This window comes from Ananas comosus, linkage group 3 (genome assembly GCF_001540865.1).
Source record: "Ananas comosus cultivar F153 linkage group 3, ASM154086v1, whole genome shotgun sequence".
Classification (NCBI taxonomy): Eukaryota; Viridiplantae; Streptophyta; class Magnoliopsida; order Poales; family Bromeliaceae; genus Ananas; species Ananas comosus.
The window spans coordinates 389,920-408,975 of record NC_033623.1 but is presented as its reverse complement, the minus strand read 5'-3'; the positions used below and the strand labels follow the sequence as shown (position 1 = coordinate 408,975).

General features: G+C 35.7%; 2 protein-coding genes across 3 annotated transcripts; one reads left to right on the top strand and one right to left on the bottom strand.

Moving 5' to 3' along the window:
• Positions 4,869–7,285, bottom strand: LOC109707128. The gene is made up of 2 exons (XM_020228223.1): positions 6,541–7,285; positions 4,869–5,770 (listed from the first exon to the last, which is right to left on the bottom strand). The coding sequence occupies exons 1-2, from the start codon at positions 7,106–7,108 to the stop codon at positions 5,103–5,105; spliced, it is 1,236 nt and encodes a 411-aa protein (XP_020083812.1). The 5' UTR covers positions 7,109–7,285; the 3' UTR covers positions 4,869–5,102.
• LOC109708285 (tRNA (adenine(58)-N(1))-methyltransferase non-catalytic subunit trm6) lies at positions 12,919–17,553 on the top strand. 2 transcript variants are annotated; one of them, XM_020229959.1, is made up of 13 exons: positions 12,919–13,200; positions 13,278–13,405; positions 13,548–13,668; positions 13,898–13,979; positions 14,054–14,124; positions 14,623–14,664; positions 15,210–15,334; positions 15,546–15,639; positions 16,108–16,241; positions 16,333–16,438; positions 16,515–16,620; positions 16,936–17,022; positions 17,154–17,553. In XM_020229959.1, the coding sequence occupies exons 1-13, from the start codon at positions 13,034–13,036 to the stop codon at positions 17,262–17,264; spliced, it is 1,374 nt and encodes a 457-aa protein (XP_020085548.1). In that variant the 5' UTR covers positions 12,919–13,033; the 3' UTR covers positions 17,265–17,553. The 2 variants fall into 2 exon arrangements, with proteins under 2 accessions (XP_020085548.1, XP_020085549.1); XM_020229960.1 differs by lacking the exon at positions 15,546–15,639 and having other exon boundaries at positions 16,179–16,241.

Here is a 19,056-nt window from a genome sequence, read left to right as displayed (position 1 = left end):
ACTATATATATATATAGAGAGAGAGAGACAGACAGACAGAAAGAACTGACTGACAGACAGAGTCTGGCTACGGTGCTTATAGCAGTATTAATTAGACAATAGTATTTTTGTGATGTTAGGATTCATTTTTCATCTAAATCAAATTATAAGCAAATATGTGAATCCAAGTTGATGAGGCAATTAACCAAGGGTGGATGTGTAAATTAACTGGAAGCAAATGTGGCAAAATGAAATTAATTAATATCTTGGAGTGATTACATCACAACTATACCTAATTAATGTATGAAGCTTATGTTGTGTGGCAATTAGCTATGTTAATTAATTGGAGGACCAACCAACTACTCTTGCATGCTTACACATGCAAAAATAATTTAGGAGCTGTCACACCCAGGTACTTATTTATTAATTATTATAGCATATATGCATCTGCATGTTTTTGTTTCATCGAACTGGAGCTTCTGGATAAATTCTTTCTCAATAAAATTGTTTAAGAAAAAAATACGCATAACTTTTTCAATCGATTTTCTTTCAAGAAATTGGAAATAAGCTTTGTACGAAGATTTAAACTGTTTATTTGTCAAATATCTAAATTCTTATTGTTTAATCGGAGAATTTGTTGCTTCAGAAGCCAAGCCAAAGGACGCTATAATATAAAAAACGTAATCAGGCTTATATATCTATATACTGCTTGAAAGTGAATTTACATAAATAGAAACCCAACTTGCGATGCAAATAAATAAATTAGAAATGTCACAGAATAGTATTAATTATTTAATAATTATATAAACCAAACCATGCAACTTTAAGCAGGTGCTTAGGAGCAACCCATACAAATACTAATTAACCATCATATAAAGAAGGGAAGCCTTTTAACTATGATGGAAAATCAGTAAGGCCAAAGTATAGGGTTGATTTCAAACCATTAATTGGTTGAATTTGCATCATTAATTGGTTTAAGTTCAACCCGAACATGTCTAATCAAGCTGCAGGTTAATAACTAGTGTTAACTGGGTTGTGTAAGCTGGATCTGATTATACTCTAGAGAATATATGGATGAACATTTTTAACTATAGTGCTTGATGTATCATGGTAGCAGAGTCAGTTCTAAGCTTGATCTCTCTCTCTTGATAAATTAATTATTTATCGAATCTTATGTATTGTCGATGCGTATGCCACGACGCATATATACATACATAATCAAAGGTGTTAAGATCGACTCAAAATCACAGTGGGTCCAATCAAGTTGAAGGAGCTTAATTTGTACTTAGAATAGGGTTAGAACTGGTCTTCACCAGACCACTAAAATGATTTGCACCACCTAGATCATCAACTATATATGTGATCACTCCACTCTTAAGTATCACCTAATCAACCATGTAATTAATCACCACCTCTTGACACCCAATTAATGTGATGCACAACTTAGCAACTCAAGATTTATATTTCCATTTAATATAAGACCATATCCTTAATACTTATATAAGAAGTTGCAGGAAGACTCCTGCATGCAAAGTTGGTATTTACATGCGTACTTGCTGAAAACCGTGCAAGAGTGCGCATGTGTGTAAATCCTAACTTAATGTGCAAGGATATATATTTATCTAGTTGCACTCATGCAAAGCTAGGGAGCTTGTATGCAAATGATCCTAATTAAACTAAACTTCCTTATCAATTACCAAGAGAAAGTGAAAAACATGCATAATGGAAGTTTTAGTACATGCATGCTTCTAATTAACCAAGCTCCTATCTGGGACCAACTACTAAGCATAAGTCCAAATTAAAGAGCATCTTTCATGTGTAGATAAATACACAAGTAACATACCTAATATCTTATTATTGTCTTATGTTTCCTTTTTTTTAAAAAGGAAAAAGAAAAAGAAAAAGAAAAACCAACAGTGCATGCAATGTGTTGGATAGGATCATTTTAAGAGTATCTTAATTAATTATGTATTTGTCTCATTCAAAGTCAAGGGATGGGACATATATATTTATCTTTTTAACAACTAAGCTCACTCAGTAACCTGACCTAGTAGAAGAAGAAATTGTTCCTTGGAATTGGTCACCCCTTCTTGATAGAAATCACCGGCACTCAGTAAATTCCAAAAACTTTAGCAAGCTGAGGATTTTTTTTGAGAAATAGACAGCGAGCTACCTACTTCATTTATTAAGCAAAATAAATTAGGCATACAAAAATAGAAGCAGTTTCGGCCTCCGAAAAAAGGTAAAAAAACCGTAAAAAGAAGCGAAAAAAAAGAGGTGAGGAGGGAGAGGAAGTAGAAAAAAGAGAAAAGTAAGATGTAGAAAGCTAAAGATAGATTATAGTAGCTCGTTCCAAGCCTTCGTTAATAGATTAACACGAGCCAGAGATCGGGTAGCGTCGGAAGGTGCTGTCTGGAAAATGGAATTGTCTCTATCCGTCCAGACGACCCACCAAATTGCCGACAAAAAGGTTCGGGCGCCGTTTGTTCTCATCGAGGCGTCAGGGGTGTCAATTATTTTCAACTAATTAAAGAGCTCGTAGATCACCAAAGACGTCAGTAGGTACGTCTAATCCCTCCGCGCTGAGTAGGTAACGAACAACAATACAATTACAGAATAGGTGGTCACAGCTTTCTGTTAGTGAAGCGCAGAAAACACAGTGTTGCTCCATGAACAAGCCTCACTTGAACAGTCTGTCGGCTGTGAGTAGTCTCTTTCGAAGTAGAAAGGAAAGATGAAATAGAGTGTATATTGTTTGGCGGTCCATATATAGATGGATTGGTGTTCGAGGTCTAGGCAATAATTTCTTCAAGATAGGCAATGTCTTTAATTAATATATCTCTTCTTAGCAAATCCCAGTAGGCTTTTGTGGGAGTGGGTGAAGAGGAGATCTCAATTGGGAGCATTTGCTATTATATTCCATCACAATACAAAGGAAATGAACCTTATTAACAAAGCTGATTTTGCTATTTACAGAATAAAATAGTTTAAGGATACAATTAATGAATCTGTTCTGTCTATAACAAATGCAACCTAGTTTATAACAACTAGAAATGCCAATAACATTTGAATGAATTATAAATAAGGAGAACACTTCATTAATTTGCTCACTTTTGTTTGCATACAAATGGAATGGTGCACCAGATTGGTCAATGTGAATCATATTATAATTAATCACCTAAATGCTCCAATTAATCAAACTAAAAACCACCAAAGAGAAACAAATATTGGAGCAGGTGAAGTGAGAATCATGCATACCCTCTTGGCTATTATCTACTTCACAATTTGAGATGCCCTTCTATGAGGGGAACTATTCATTGATCATATGATGACCCCATAAGCTCTTTAATTGTTGGTCAACTCAGGCATAATGCAACCTCTTTGTAGATTTATTGTTTAGGACAAAACTGAGTTATTACCTTCATCATGTGACCCAGCAATTATTGTCCCATGGTTTGTCTCCTTATTGAAACAACCCTAAAGAGGGGGTAAAGAGTTTTTGGATCCAGAGACAAGTTAGTTTTAATAATTTGGCTAGAAGTTAATTTTAGATAAGTTTTTTTTTCCCCCTTGTTTCAATAAATTTTGCAATTTCTCACACAAATTCTCACGGGAGATCTTAATTTGAGTCTGCAAAGGCGTACTGATCAGTTCGAATTTTAATTGAGATCCATAAATACTGTACTTGTACATTTCAAATAAATAAGTCGTTTCTTCCTATCATCTCGCTCAATCAACATATACAATATTACTACCTCTCAAGAGGATTAATAATGAATAAAACTCGTGGATTGTTGAAAATATATAGTTAATTAATTGCAATTTTTTCACTATTTTTCTATCAACACTCCAATGCTAGCTAGCAAATAAATCAGATAATAATTTTTCTACCAATTGAATATGTGAATTATTTTTAAATTTTAAAATTAAGATATTATTAAATTATTATCATCCTTTAATTGATAATAATGTAGTTGTTGAAAGGCCCAGGTAGATAGGAGATTCAATCACATCAGATCCACCCACCATTTAATATATTGGTTTGGGTGATAAAAAATAACCTGTTACTCATCATAATATAGTATACTTTTTTTTGTTTCTCTCTGAGATTAGAAGTTACATATAAGATATATATGTTCAATGTTACCATAATTTTTGGTCAATAAATAAACTAATTAATTAGATGTTGAGAACTTACCAATTATTAATTTGATCAATATAAAAGTTACTAGTGGACCCTTGAAACCAGCTGTTGGTTGGAACTTCAATGTCATTAAATATTGTATCTTTCCCCTCACATAAATATTTTTGTCACAAACATTTAAATCTCAGTTGAAAGGGATTTATGAGGAACCTCAAACTTAGTTGCAGTACATGTACTTATAGGATTAAGTTTATTAGGATAAAATTAATTGACTATTGAAGGTACATTCATTAACTTGGTAAAACAATAATTATGTTTCTTTTTTTTCCCTTTGCTTCATAAAAAATTTTTGGTGAAAAAACTATTGTGTAATGCAGAAGAACATAATAACTCATTAATAATGTTACTAATAATGTGATATCCATAAATAATAATAATAAAAAGAAAAACTTATAGCTAATATAATTTCCATGAAAAGCGAACAATTTTAGAGGTACAATGACAATACATTAATTGTAACACAACTAAGATAAAATGTATGATTAAGATATATAATATATATACAACTATAAGAAAGAGTTCCACTCAAGTGAAGAGTCTCCTAACAAATAATATCACGAAGTCGATCGCAAATTGAGAATCGTGCATCTTAATTACTTTTCTATTTCAATACTAACCCCGTATTTAATCTAAAATTGAGACATTGTGCATTAAATTCTTTGTTCAAAGTGAGATCGATGCACCATCGATGCAAATCAAATCTTTTTTGTATTATTTGTTAATGCGTTCTTAACCTGAATCCAACTAAAAAAAAAAAATATGACTCGCTTTGTGTATATAGAAAAAAGACCCGTTCCGAATCTGACCCAACCAAATCCAACTGGAGTCTATGTTATCCGCGTACATTGTCAAACCAAATCAACCGTGAAATCCTCCCAAATTGAAAATTTGAAAGTAATTTAAGTTTAAATTTTTTGTTTTACTCGAGGATTCGGTAGATGACCACGAAGCAAGGGAGTATCGCCCTAGGATTGGCCACGAACAGCTCCTCGAGATTCCCGCCGGTGCCGTCGCAGTCTCCGGCGGCCACCGAGTCATGCGGCTCATCGAGCGGGTCCCCCGGGCGACGGACGCTCCCTGCAATGACACGGCACACGAGCATGGCCCAACTGGTCCTCCCAATGACCGCTGATGGTAATGAACCAGAACTGCGATCGCAGTCATGCGCACGACCGCTGCTGGCGGTCGTCCGAACGCCGAGGGGTTCAGGATGACTGTCGCTGCGGTGCGTGAGGCCATGGCGGATGGCAGCGCAGACACTGCAGGCTCCGGAGGCGGACGCGGTGCAGAGGGCGGAGGAGCCACCGATGCCGAGAGGGCAGAGGAGGCGGGCGGAGTGGAAACGGAGGAGCTCATTGCCGTCAGCCGCCGCGCGGGTCGAGGCGGTGGCGGCGGCGGAGCGAGCGTGGAGCCGGACGGCGTCACGGTAGGACTCGAAGCGGGCGAGGGTGCGGGGGGTGTTGTGGACTTTGAGGATGCGCTCGATCTGGCACGTCGGCCGGCGGCGCACTCCCCGGCTGTGCCAGCTTGACTTGAAGATTATCTCCACTATGTTCCGCCCTGAATCTTCTGGCCCCAGCTCCGACACTGTTAGACCAAAAAATATTTTATCATTCTATAATTTGCACTTGGTAGAAATTATTACAAAGTTAGAATTTTATACTATTAGAAAATATGGTATTAATTATGATCATTAACAAAAAAAAAAAAAAAGGAAAAATGTTGTCACCTCAAACAAAACCTCTTATTCCAAAATCTACTTATGCTCCAATCAAGCAGTAGCATATGGCAATTTCTTAGCAACATATTTGTTTCTCACTATTGGATTTTTATTATTTTTCCTAGCTATTATTAATTTTGTGAGGAAAATTAAATGTGGAATCCCAGGGATTCATGTTTGGTGTGCCCAATACACCTCAGTACTGATCCCTCCATTATCTTATCCCCTGCCGACAACTCCATTAATTACCCTTCCCTCCTCCTCATTAATCTGGCTAATTAACTAAATTTTATAAGTAATCTTCTATAATTAAAATATGATATATACTCATTTTACAAAATTAGACTAGAATACTATTAATAGCACTAAATTATTATCAGCATTAGATTTTCGGTCATTAAATAAAAAAAATGTACGGTTAAAAAGATAGTAATTAATTCTCTAGATTTTAGTGGGCGGTCGGTAGTATGAACTAAATGATGAAAATAATTAAAGAAAAAATTAATAGAATCAAACGCTTGGTACTATTGATAAATACTGTTAATAGTAAATATGAAAAATAATAATTGAGGATACGATTACTATTAGTTTATCATTTTTATTTAATTTATTTTTAATGAATTTGATCTGTTCTTGCCTGCATGGCGGGTGACTTGGTGGTGCTCCAAGCTCTCGGCCTTGGTGAACACCTCCCCGCAGGCCGGGCACGTGCACAGCTCCGCCCGCGGCCGCCCGGGGTACCGCCCCGCGTGCTCCACGGCCACCGCCCGGCACTCGTAGCACCCCGACAGGCCCCTCAACCCCCCCGGTGCGGCCGCCACCTGGTGGTGCCGCCGCCGCACCGCGAGCGGCGCCGTCTCGGGGAGGGAGGACGCCGCGGAGCCGCATTCGGAGGCGGCTGCGGCGGCGGCGGTGCGGAAGGCGCAGAGGGAGGGGCCGCAGGCGCCGGAGCGACGGAGATTGGCTTTGGCGGTGGAGGGGTCGTGGACTTGGGCGGAGGAGGAGCTGCTGCCGCAGCTGAGGAGGCTCTTGAGCTGTGACCATGAGGAGGAGGAGGAGGAGGTGGTGGTGGTGGTGGTGGTGCGGGGTGGGGGTGGTGGAGGAGGAGGAGGCTTCTTCTTGCGGCGGCGATGGTGGTGGTGGTGGTGGTGGTGGTGGTGAGTGGTGGTATTAGTCTCTGAGGGGAGGAGAGTGGTGAGAGCCATTAATGTAAGAGGTAGATAAGGAGGATAGTAGTAGTAGTAGTAGTAGTAGTAGAGGTCTCCTCCTCCTCTCCACCATATATAACCAAACACTCACACACACTCTCTCTCTCTCTCTCTCTCTCTTGATCTATAATATATCTTTCTTTTTCTCTCTCTCTTTGATTGCAATTGTTATGATGCAATGATAGAAGGGTGAATGAATGAACGGATGGGATGCAAAGGGGTCTCCGCCTTTCGCTTCATTTCTTGTTGGGTCGAAATGGATTCGAGACGAATTAATTTTAATTTTATTTTTTATCTCCGTTTATTTTTTTAATTGGGGTAGATTGGGCAGGAGCGAATATTTGACAGATTTTTTATGAATCAGAACAGATTAAAAAAAGAACAGAACTTTTCATCTCCTGCTCCATTTGCTTGGTGGATCGAGATAGATTCTAGGTGAATTATATTTTTCTATCTATTTATTCCCACTTACTGCCTCATTCGGTGCGGGAGCCCTACCCGTCCGGATCCGTTTGAATCCTAGTAGTCCTATACTCTCATGGCACATATTTTTTTATCGTATCTAGCATAATTGGATAAAAGTTTGACGGTTAACATCCAAGAATCCAAATTCAAAGCCTGATTACTTCACATTTCTAACTGGGTTCATTTTTAGAAAATAAACAACAAATAGCATGTTATGTTTCTAAACTCAATTAGCAATGTTAAGCAACTAAGTTTTCAACTTCAAGTCTCCAATACCAACTATCAAATACTTAGTCAACTGCGCTAGATACAGTCAATACTATCGTCATGGTATATATTGCAACTTTGTTCTTATAATTTTGGCTTTGATATATTTTAGTTCTTGAATTTTTTTTCATGTACTAAACTTTATTTTCTGACCATTAAAAATTTTAATTAATATTTAGTAGAATAAATTTTGTAAACCAAATAAGTAAATATGTATTATTTACAAATGGAGGAATAATTTAGTCTTTTTCATAAGAAAAAAATATAATTTTTATTTTGAAACTTGAGGAATAGAGTATAACATACAAAATTAAAGAAGCTAAACTCAAATGTTTAAGTCAATAGCATGAGGACCAAGTTGCATTATAGGATAGTACAAGGCCTATCCATGCATACATTTTACTCTAATTATATATATATAGAGAGCGAGAGAGAGAGATAGGCCGGTATACTATCGGTAGTACGGAGGCCTCCGTACTATAAAATTGTTTTTAATAATGCGGCTTCAAAATCGACAATCGGCTCTGTTAGACTTGATCTACACTATTAAAAATATTTGGAAACTAAATTTTATAATTTTTCAACATCATTTGACTAGTGATCAAAATGTCTCAAAATTGACAATTTTAATGGCAGATGTGATGCATTTGTAAATTTAACAGTATAAAACAATTCAAATCAGATGAAATTTTTATAGAAATATTTTTTTACTATTTAGAGTAAGATCAGTATTTCTAATCTTAAATTTAAGTCTTTTATCATCATTTTTTATGATATTTTTATTTTCAGCCATTCATTTTTAGACTACTTGTTTGATAGGTAAATAATATCGAAAAATTATGAAATTTAATTTCCAAATATTTTCAATAGTATAGATCAAGTCTAACGGAGCCGATCATCAATTTGGAAGTAGTATCATTGAAAACAACTTGGTAGTACGGAGGTCTCTGTACTACCGATAGTATACCAGCCTAGCTCAATATAAATATATAGAGAGAGAGGCTTGTATCCATGCATAGATTTTATCTAATAATAAAAAAAATAATATTTAGAGAGAGAGAGAGAGAGAGAGAGAAAAAGGTCTGGGAGAAGGTGGGGGTGGGAGGGTGTGATTCTTTTCTATGTGTTTGTTGGGTTGTGCTCTGTTTGTTTCCTAAGGGCCATGGAGGGTGAACTCCTCCACACCAAAAAAAATATAAAAAAAATATGAAAAGTAGGAAAAAAAAAATTAAGTGAGTAAAATATATAAATAAAAGCAATTCTAATTATGGTCACCTAATGAGGATTTAATCCACACCAAATGAGTCTCGTGGGCCACTAAATGAGCTAAGGTGAGTAATTAATTCACATGCACATATATTAGAGGCATATATTAGGTGCAAATATATATAAGCTACACTTGTGTGTAATTAATGAAACTGACAAATATACATATAGTACTTAATTTTCGCAACCAGTGTTGTAAATTTGTAATTCACCCATTCGAAAACATACAGAAGTTTAAAAAGTAATTTTTGATTTACAATTCAAAAATGCTTGTAATCCTACAATTTTAGTATTTAAAGACCAAGTTTTATATCCTAGTCTTGTCAAAATTTTTTTTGTAATACAAAAATCTTAAAAAACTATATATATAAATATATAATAAAAGTCCATTTATGCTACTATTAATAATAGATAAGGAGTATTTTCTGTCTAATTTTTAGTTCCTATAAACGAAATGAATAGTATGCTATCTTTCTCTCAAAAAAATTATATATTTTTATTTTTCTTTATATATATATATATATTATTTTGATTGCATACTATTTGATAGTAGATGAACAATATTTATAGAATAGTAAATTCTATACCTTCGAATAGTAAAAATAAATAGCAAATATTAATTTCTCTATTATTAATAAAATATTAGATTTTTTTTGCTGTTCGAGGAACATTTTTAAGAAGAGAAAATTGTTTTATTAGCAGAATCGATAATGATGGGACTTGTCGTAAATGTCGTCCCATTGTGAAACTTTCACTATCCGTAAATAATCACACAGTTTATGTATTTTTACATGTCTCCCTTGATTGAAACATTTTCCTACGTTTGTACAAGGAGAACTTACGGACAAGGGCTGAGGGAATCATCACCTATTCACCTGTACTGAATTGGATATTTCTCGCTTAATTCTAACATCAAATGGCAAATCAATCAACTTATAAAGATCTATTTAACTCGAAAATGTTTAAACTCAGTTATTTAATTTTAGTGAATTGTACTGCTACAGTTGATTTGTATCATAGCCAGTTCACTCACTACAACAAAAACGGTTTATAGCGACACTTTTAAATACCGGTATAGGTCAAAAAAAATGCTGCTGGCTAAGTTACCGACACTTTTAAAAAGTGTTGTTATATGTGGGGTCGCTAGGTATATAGTGGCAGTTAAAGAGTGTCGGTATAACCTAAAAGGAGTGCTGCTAATTTACTAAAACTTATTTAAGCATTTAGCAACCGCCGGAACTCTAGCTCGTTGGCTGCGGTGGCGGAGGATGAGGAGAGGAAAGGGCTCTTCGTCTAGGATTTCAGTGGATTGAGTGAGGGGCAAAGGGAAGATGGTAATCGATTTTTCTTTTTCTTTTTTTTTTCTTTTCTGTTTGTAATCGGGCCGAATGGACTCGATGGGGTGGGTTGAGTAGAGTAACCTTTTATTTTTGGTTGGATTGGACTTTATATTTAGGCGTTAGTAGGTTTTTTTTTTTAAGTTTTGGCATAAATGGGACACTTATACAAAAGTGTTCCAAATATATGTCGCTATAACCTAATTCTGTTGTAGTAACTAGTCAGAAGTTCAGTAATCTTAGACTATGACACCTCACAAGTTCTATATCGAATAATATGTGAGAGAGTTTGAGGAACTTATATGTGATGAATATACTAGAATTAATAACTGAGTATAAGTAGTTCGAGCAGTAGTTTGGATGAATGAGTTATTAGTGCTGGTGGAGCGCAATTGGTGCATTACTCTTCAAACTTCCATGCCTAGATCTTGTAGAAATAAGAATAGATCATGGTTGTGGTTGGATTCTACCATAAGCACAAAAATTTGACCTCAACCCCTAGGATGTTTAATTTGGATTCAACTAGAAGTTTTAATCAATGAAGATAAAGTGGTCCCTATTTAAACAATAAAAATAAGATGTGTCATATCAACAAACATTTGTTTACACTCAAGAGAGAGCCCTCTCACTTAGCTGTAAAGCTCTATATATAACTTTTCATCACCTCAAATAAAAGAAAAGGTATGCATGGAGTACTCCTTACACATTTTCTCCTAGAGCTTTTAAATAGTTTTTAGGTATAGAAACAGTACAAAGTGCAATAGCTTCTTCTTTGTCTCCTCTCACTATTGGAGATCTAAGATACTTATGTATACATTTCTATCCACTAAATACCAAAAGCTACTACAGTATGGAATCCACAGTAGAGAGGAAGTGCATTATTCTTTGATGGACCCACAAGCCTTATGAAACTTCACTAGCCATGTACTAAGATAAATAGGAGAGAACAGAAATAAATAAATAAATAAATAAAAAGAGAGGCCAGGAAAAAAGGAAAAAAAAATAGCATAAACACGGCTTTCTCTTCTACTTTTTCGCATGCACATAAGAGAAGAGAAGAGAAAATGAGCGTTTGATAATGTTAGTTTCATTTTCTAGTATGAATTTTCGAGTGAAACCTCCTAACATGCAATATTATAGCTAAAATGAGAACAATAATGGAGATATAAAATGACATAGGGAGAACCAATTTCCACACGTTTTTTATCGCACCGGGTAATTTCTATGGATGTGATCTTGTATATGAGTTTTTGGTGAAAAAGCTCTAGATCTGTATCTTGCAAATTATACAAAAGCCCAATTTATCAACTCTTTTTAAGAATAGTTCAATAGCTGTACTCTATTTACTATTATACTATGTTACTGAAATGATCGATATATCTTATAAAACAACTCAGGAATAGTCTTAATAAATAGTTAACTCAGATGTGGGCTATGAAGCTTGATAAGATCCTAGTTTCTTACAACAAACTTCATAAAAGGAGGATGTTCAAAGAGAGGTGATCATATCATTTTGGAAATGTTGGGTATCTTCTCAAATATTATATCTTGCATGTTCTCTCCTTGTATATGGGGGACATGACAAACACTCCATTATTTGAGGAATAATACAAAAGAGAACCAATTTTAAGTGCCCTAAATTTTATGAAGAGGTGTGATAAGGTGTGTTTGGTTTTCTTTAATGAAAAATGATTTGTGAGGTTGGATGCCATGTGTGGAAGCATACAAGGCATGTGAGGTTCTTTTTGTTAGTGTAGATGTAGTGATTAAACATGTGCTTGTTTTAATAATGGCATGGTGATTTAAATATTAGAAGAGAATTAATTATTTATTCTATGAGAACTCTGCTTTAGTAGAATTCAAATTAACTAAATTAGATTTAGCTAAAAGTACTTGATATATAATTAATCCTCATGTTAATATACTGTGGTTAATTAGGTAGAATATGAAATAAGCATGATGATATATCAACACCTTCACAATTGTAGGCCCTTTGAACGCTTCAAAATGCGCGCTAACTTAATGTGCATCAAATATCTGGTTTTGCATAAAATGTAGTTTTAGCGCAAAAATACAATTTTACTAGAAAAAACTATTTTACACCGACTAAAATAAAATGTCAATAAATATATAATTTCTATTACATGGAATGAGTATTTTTAATATCTCAATTAGCTTTGCATATAATTGCTTGTAACAAATTAAACACCAGTTTAAAGTTTAAACCACTGAGTTAATTAGTGATTATTCATCCCCACATTCTATTCAACCTCAACCGTTATTGGACCGTTATTGGGCCGGGTTAAGGCCGACGGACCTTATAAGCAGTACAGCTCTACAATTTATCTATAAGCCCAATGCAAATCGACCCAATGGGCCCATTAACGGCCCATCAAGGCCTGCTCCGAACTGTAAAAATATTATTTGAAAAAAAGAAAAGAAAAAAAACTAAAATCCTCACTCTCTCTCTCTTCCAAAACCCTAGTCTCTCTCTCTCTCTTCCAAAACCCTAGTGTCTCTCTCTCTCTCTCTCTCTCTCTCTCTCTCCGTCGCTCCAAAACCCTCGCCCTTCTCCGACCCACTCCCCATGGCCGAAGACGCCTCCACCGCCACATCCGCCACCGCCTCCGCCGCCACCTCCGCCGCCGCCGCTGCGGCTTCCCCGATACCGAGGCTCGCGTGGGAGGGGTGCAGCGTCCTCCTCGACGCCAACGACGGCGACCGCCTCGTCTTTGCCCGCCTCTCCCCCGCCGCGTCTCTCTCTCTCTCTCTCTCTCTCTGAGAAAATTTGGATTCTGAGGTGATCGTTAGGGGTTGTGTGAATCACGCAGGACGCTGAAGATCGGGAACAAGAAGTGCTCCCTCGCGCCGCTCGTTGGATGCCCCTTCGGATCGTCGTTCCGCGTCGAGAGCGGCCCCAACGGACCATTTCTCGATCGCTTCGTCCCTTCTACACTCGGTATGATTTGTGTTTTATACTAGAATTTGTATCGTACTCACCAATAAAGCGCAGTTGGAATCCTGGAGATGACAAATATATAGGCATAAATATGAAACTTTATCAAACTCTATCAGTAAAGCATTTGTTTTTGTGCATTCAGATAATTGCGCGCAGGACATTGCTGATGGGCAGTTGACAGATGATCAAAAAGACAATAGATCGTTGGTCGACAATAACACGGCCCAAAGCCTATCTAGTGATGACATAGATACAATGCGGAGGTTGGATTGAATTTATTTTCTCCTTGTGAAAACAATAGGGATTGTGTAATGTTTTCACATATCAAAGTGGCATTTCATACCGCTTTCATATGTTGTATATCTGATTTCAAGTCGGCATCTTTTATTATAAATCAAAAAAGATAAACTTTATTAGTTATCGAGAATATGTCTCATCTCCTTGGTGTGATGATGCATTAATATGGCAATACAACTCATTTTTCTGGTGCAGAGAAGGTGCGACTGGTGACAAAATTATTGAAGCTCTTATTGCTAACAGCTCGACGTTTGGAAAGAAGACTGCCTTTTCACAAGTGAGTGTAATGAAAAACATTCATAGGCTCTTTCTGTCTTTCGCTTAATTGCTGATTGAGGATTTTCTTATCAGGAGAAATACAAGATAAAGAAACAGAAGAAATACGCACCTAAAGTACTTTTGAGGCGCCCATCTACTCGAAGGTAACTCATTTTGAGTCCTTCTTCATATTTGCTATATTGAAATTACAATTAATTGTACATACTTATCAAGGAATATTATTGTGGTAATATCTATTTTAGATAACCACTGAAAGTTTTATATGTATTAGAAAACATTGTGTTTTGTTTATTCTGCACTTATTACTGAGAAATCGATACTTTTGCTGTGACTAAATGCACTAGTCCACTTGGCTTTGTGCTTGAGTTTGAACAATTTTCTTCTTTTAGGTTGATTTAGACCATATTTCTTATGAGAGAGAAAGTCATGATTGTGAAGGGAGTCTTCATATTGATCAATATGATTATGAGTTTAAAATCTTCAGTTTGTTTTTTTCTTGTAAATGTTGGAAATGGTTTTATGGTTTTAAGGAAGACAATAAACTGTTTCATGATTTTTGACAGAAGTTAGCAGAGTGCATTACGTTTTATTTTGTTGAATATATATTAGCCATTAACCTCAGCGTGTTTCTTGTTTTACAGCATATGCGAGACTTATTTCAAGAAACATCCGGCGCGAACAGGGTAATTATTTTTGAAAACTTTTCTAGATTATTCTGGTCCTCTGGCTTGTAACCAATATGGCATAAGGAATTCACCATTTGGTTTCTTCTTTTTCGTCCTTTTCAAACAGATCTTTCCGCCTTTGCTTTGAATTAGCTACTTGCTTTTGTCCCTTTTTCTAATATGAGATAGTTGGCCTTGTATTCAAAACCAAAATAGTCACTTCTGGTATTTCTGTTGGGTAATCACTTATCTTTAGCTACATGTCTCAACTCTCAATTTCTATTTATGGAGGGGAAGCTCTTTGTGTTACTTTTAGTTTGAGTACACTTTGATGGACAGTTCCACATCATTAGGAAGGGGGTGATCACTGTTATCTAATCTGCATACACTTGAATCAGAAGCACATTATGTGTGTTAATCAGCAGTGTGGTATTCATTTGTTATAACTATCTCATATAATATCACATGCTTCTTTGAATAGACAACTGTTTGATTAGGTCTAGGAATGTTTTATTTTTAGGCATGACTATTCTATTTAATCCCACTCTTTCTATGATGCCTAGGTTTTTGCGCGTTGATACACTATCTCTCTTGTTGTCCATGGCTAATGTGGGTGCATATTCAGATGTCCTTGTGGTTGATATGGTTGGAGGTTTACTTACTGGGGCCATAGCAGAACGTTTAGGAGGTAACCATCTATTGCTTTCACACTTTGAAAATTCTATTAAATTGAAGCTTCCAAGAGAAAGGGTAAAGAATGACATCCACTGACTCTCTTTTTCAGTTGTTCTACTGTTGCAGTAGATACTCGAGACATGTTTTATTATTTTTTCTGAATTGGTGTTATAAGTAAGAGTTATTTTACAGAATAAAGGTGTAGTCTGTTGTTTATATGACAGGTACTGGATATGTTTGTAGCACTTATTTTGGATCAGTGCCAAACCCTATAGACATAGTCAAAATGTTCAATTTCAGCAGTGGAGTGTGTAGCAGGTATAATTGTGTTTTAACTCTGCACTCATTAGAAGAGTAGTAGGGAGGATGGGTTGAATGATTTTCTCTACTCGCTTAATGGGAAGCTTAAATTTTTCTTGAAAATGTTGAAACTTTCTCTGTTTTTCCTAACTGCACCACCAACTTTTAGTTTGCCTGAAATATCGATTAGCTTTTGCTGGCATTGCAATTTGCCCCGCTAACATTAGTGTGGTGCAAGGGCCTTGTGAACCGTCTAACATAATGCGAGTATTTTGTATCAAATCAAATTTAGTGGACTAATTTTAGTTGTTTGCATCAAATCAGACTTACTGCCATTGGATATTAAATTCTTAGCACCAAATTACTTTGTGAGCCACATTGCAGTGAAAAATAGGTTCCACCACATTCAATGAGTTGGTCAAACTGCATTTAAGAAACAGTTGGTTAAGTTTTACAGTTGTATTGCATGTCATTCCAACAATATAGGGTTGTTCAAGCACCATTTAATGATCTCTGCTCTTCGCAAAGTACTACTGACGAGCTCACCATTAAATCAGATGAGAAAGCTGATCGTGCTTCCTCAAACGAACCCTTTGTTCAAGAAGAAGATTCTTTGTTAGGTAAGAAATTGATCAATACTAGAGGAACTTATTGCTTTTGTCTCCAGTAGTAGTTTTTAGATTTCTTGGCTATTTACTGTTAGTGTTGTAGAATGTGGAGATGAGGACAACATTCCGGCCATTCAGAAGTCAATTAAACCCGGAAAGCAACCATCACCAGAAACCATAAAATATTGGAAAGAAAATGGCTTTTCCAGGTAAAAGAACTATAGTTTGAATGTCAAAATAACAATATCTTGTTCTTATTGGTAGTCTTCCCTCATTCTTGTGCAGTTTGATAGTTGCTGCTCCTGAATCGAAAGTCGGAAAATTAGTTACCGATCTACTCCCGCTATTAGCATATTCTGCACCGTTTGCAATTTATCATCAATATCTTCAGGTGATTTTGGAAACACTTCTAACATCTTCCTTTTTTAATCATAAGCAGTTCTGCTTAATGCAGCTCATTACCTATTGCACTCTGTCACGTAACATCTTTGTGTTATATTCATTGATCTCTCATATACTTCATCATAGTCTGGCGTCTAATTTAGAAAACAAACTGTCTAAGCTGTATTCCTTTTATTGGAAAATACCAGCAATCATTGCCGTCATCAGACATTCCTCCATAAAGCTGTTCTTGTTGTTATCCGGTCACTGTAAGGCTATGCTAAACAAACTAGAGATCTTAATCTTTTTGTGCTGAAATCTGCAGCCTCTTGCAACATGCATGCACAAACTGCAGACTTCAAGAATGGCTGTTGGCTTGCAAATATCTGAGCCATGGCTCCGTGAATACCAGGTATTGTCCTGTCATTTGGTGAAATAATGATGCGCTACATGTTCGAGAAACGAATAGTCAAGTAAGGTGTCAGGTAATAAAGTGTTTTTTTTTTTTTTTTTTTTTTTTTTTTTTCCTGAATGATCTTGCAGATTCTTCCATCGCGCACTCATCCGCATATGCAAATGAATGCATTTGGTGGTTACATCTTGAGTGGGACTAGAATTTGTAGCAGTGAGGCTTTTGATGGAATCAAGAAGTGACCATCTCAAAATCCATGGAACAAGAAGATGAGGGGGACCTCGTTTCGCCGATGCGAGATAAGGGCATTCACATTCTATGCCCTTTTATGTAGCAATTTTATAACATTATTATATTGTTATTTCCATGGTTAAATTCATAATTCTTACTTGTTTGACTAGTTTCGTTTTTTTTCTTTTTTTTACATTTATTATTTCTAAATCCCGCTTGTTGATTGTATCAAAATTCGCCAATATACAAGGGAGATAATCCGCGATAAATGATTAAAACATTGTTCTCTGCTTGCTATTATAATCTTTTAGTGAAAAAAAGAGTTATTTCACTTCATCAATTTATGCGACGACCTGCTTTGCTTGTTTCGACTTTGGTGCTGAGGTGCTATTTTAGTATATGGAAATATTCAAAACAACATACTAACCACTTTTTCATCAAATGAAAAATAAATAAATAAATTAGACCTTTTAGTTCTTTAGCTAAATTAGGAGCTCATTTCAGTTTTTGTACACCGGTTACAGTCGCTAAAAGGGTGTTTGTTTTACAAAAGCAGAGAGAGGTGAAGTCATTTTCGACTCTAAATGTCTACTTTTCGTTGTTTGATTTATCATAATTTCACCTTTGCTTGGAACTCTGATTTTTAAAAATACCGTAATTGACTTCGACTTGGAGGCCAAAAGTCAATTACGGAAAAAAAACCAAGAGTGAAACAATAATAAAATTGACGAATAATAGATCTAAAAAACTTCAATTTCACTCTGAATAAACAAACAAATAGAAGAAAAATAATCTTCGTGTATAAGCTCTAGTTCGCTTGAAACTACATTACATTGCCGGGTCAAGCAAATACCAAGTTACGCATTTACTTGGTTAAACAGCACTACTCAAATAGCACTTATAAAGAAGTTGAATCTCGGCCAAACAAACACTTACTAATTGGTGTTCAATGCATGAATACAGGAGCCTTACAAGAAGACATTAACATCTTGGAAAGAGAAAAAAATAATTTTAGGATGAGCTGTGCCAGAAGATAAATAAGAAAAAACATTGTTCATTTTAAAAAATAAAAATAAAAAAATTGCAGAGAAAACATGCATAATAGTTCCCCACAAAGAAAAGAACAAACTCAAAAGATATTTAATCACATCAAATAACAAATTCTCATTTATGCTTTTGCACTTCAAATTACTCAAATGTCCTAAATCTCATCTAACCGATCCAATGAACGAAACGGTTGAATGAAAACGAATCAAATTGTAGGCCTTCGCCTTAACCAGTTTTCAGTACATTGGTTTACTACAACATAAATCAAGATTGAGTGAAATAGCAGTAGTAAAAGCATCATAAATGCCAAATCTTGGAATCAGTAAATTGATTGACATTTAGCAGGGGCGCAGTCAAAGCACAAAATGAAACGATATCCATAAAAACACGAACATCTACAGTAAGCAGATTTAGCTGCAATATATTAACTACTCCGACATCAAATACTGCTTTGGGCTCATATATAAACAAGAAAATAGAAATGTAACTGCATCTCTGTTTGTTTTTAGGACAGTGAAAATAAGAAAAAGTACGAACAAAAGTAGATTTAGCATCTAATTTTCTCAGGGGAAGAAAAGAAAAAGAAAACTAAAAGCAATTAATGTTTCTCCACAATGCAAATAAGTACAAGGAGATCCGTGAAATTTGACAAGACGAAGGTCCATTGGCCCCAGGAATGATATATTTCCACTAAAACAGTTTCTAGAAGGGAATCAATTTATAAATGATAAACAGCTAATTCAAGAGAGTTCTAAC

Bases quoted from the DNA above. Each gene is read 5' to 3' on its own strand.
- LOC109707128 (XM_020228223.1), bottom strand. From the start codon at position 7,108: ATGGCTCTCACCACTCTCCTCCCCTCAGAGACTAATACCACCACTCAC. The intron at 5,771-6,540 runs GCAAGAACAGAT...TTGGTCTAACAG, and splicing joins CCAAGTCACCCGCCATGCAG to TGTCGGAGCTGGGGCCAGAA.
- LOC109708285 (XM_020229959.1), top strand. From the start codon at position 13,034: ATGGCCGAAGACGCCTCCACCGCCACATCCGCCACCGCCTCCGCCGCC. The intron at 13,201-13,277 runs GTCTCTCTCTCT...TGAATCACGCAG, and splicing joins GCCCGCCTCTCCCCCGCCGC to GACGCTGAAGATCGGGAACA. The intron at 14,665-15,209 runs GTAATTATTTTT...TATGATGCCTAG, and splicing joins AAACATCCGGCGCGAACAGG to GTTTTTGCGCGTTGATACAC.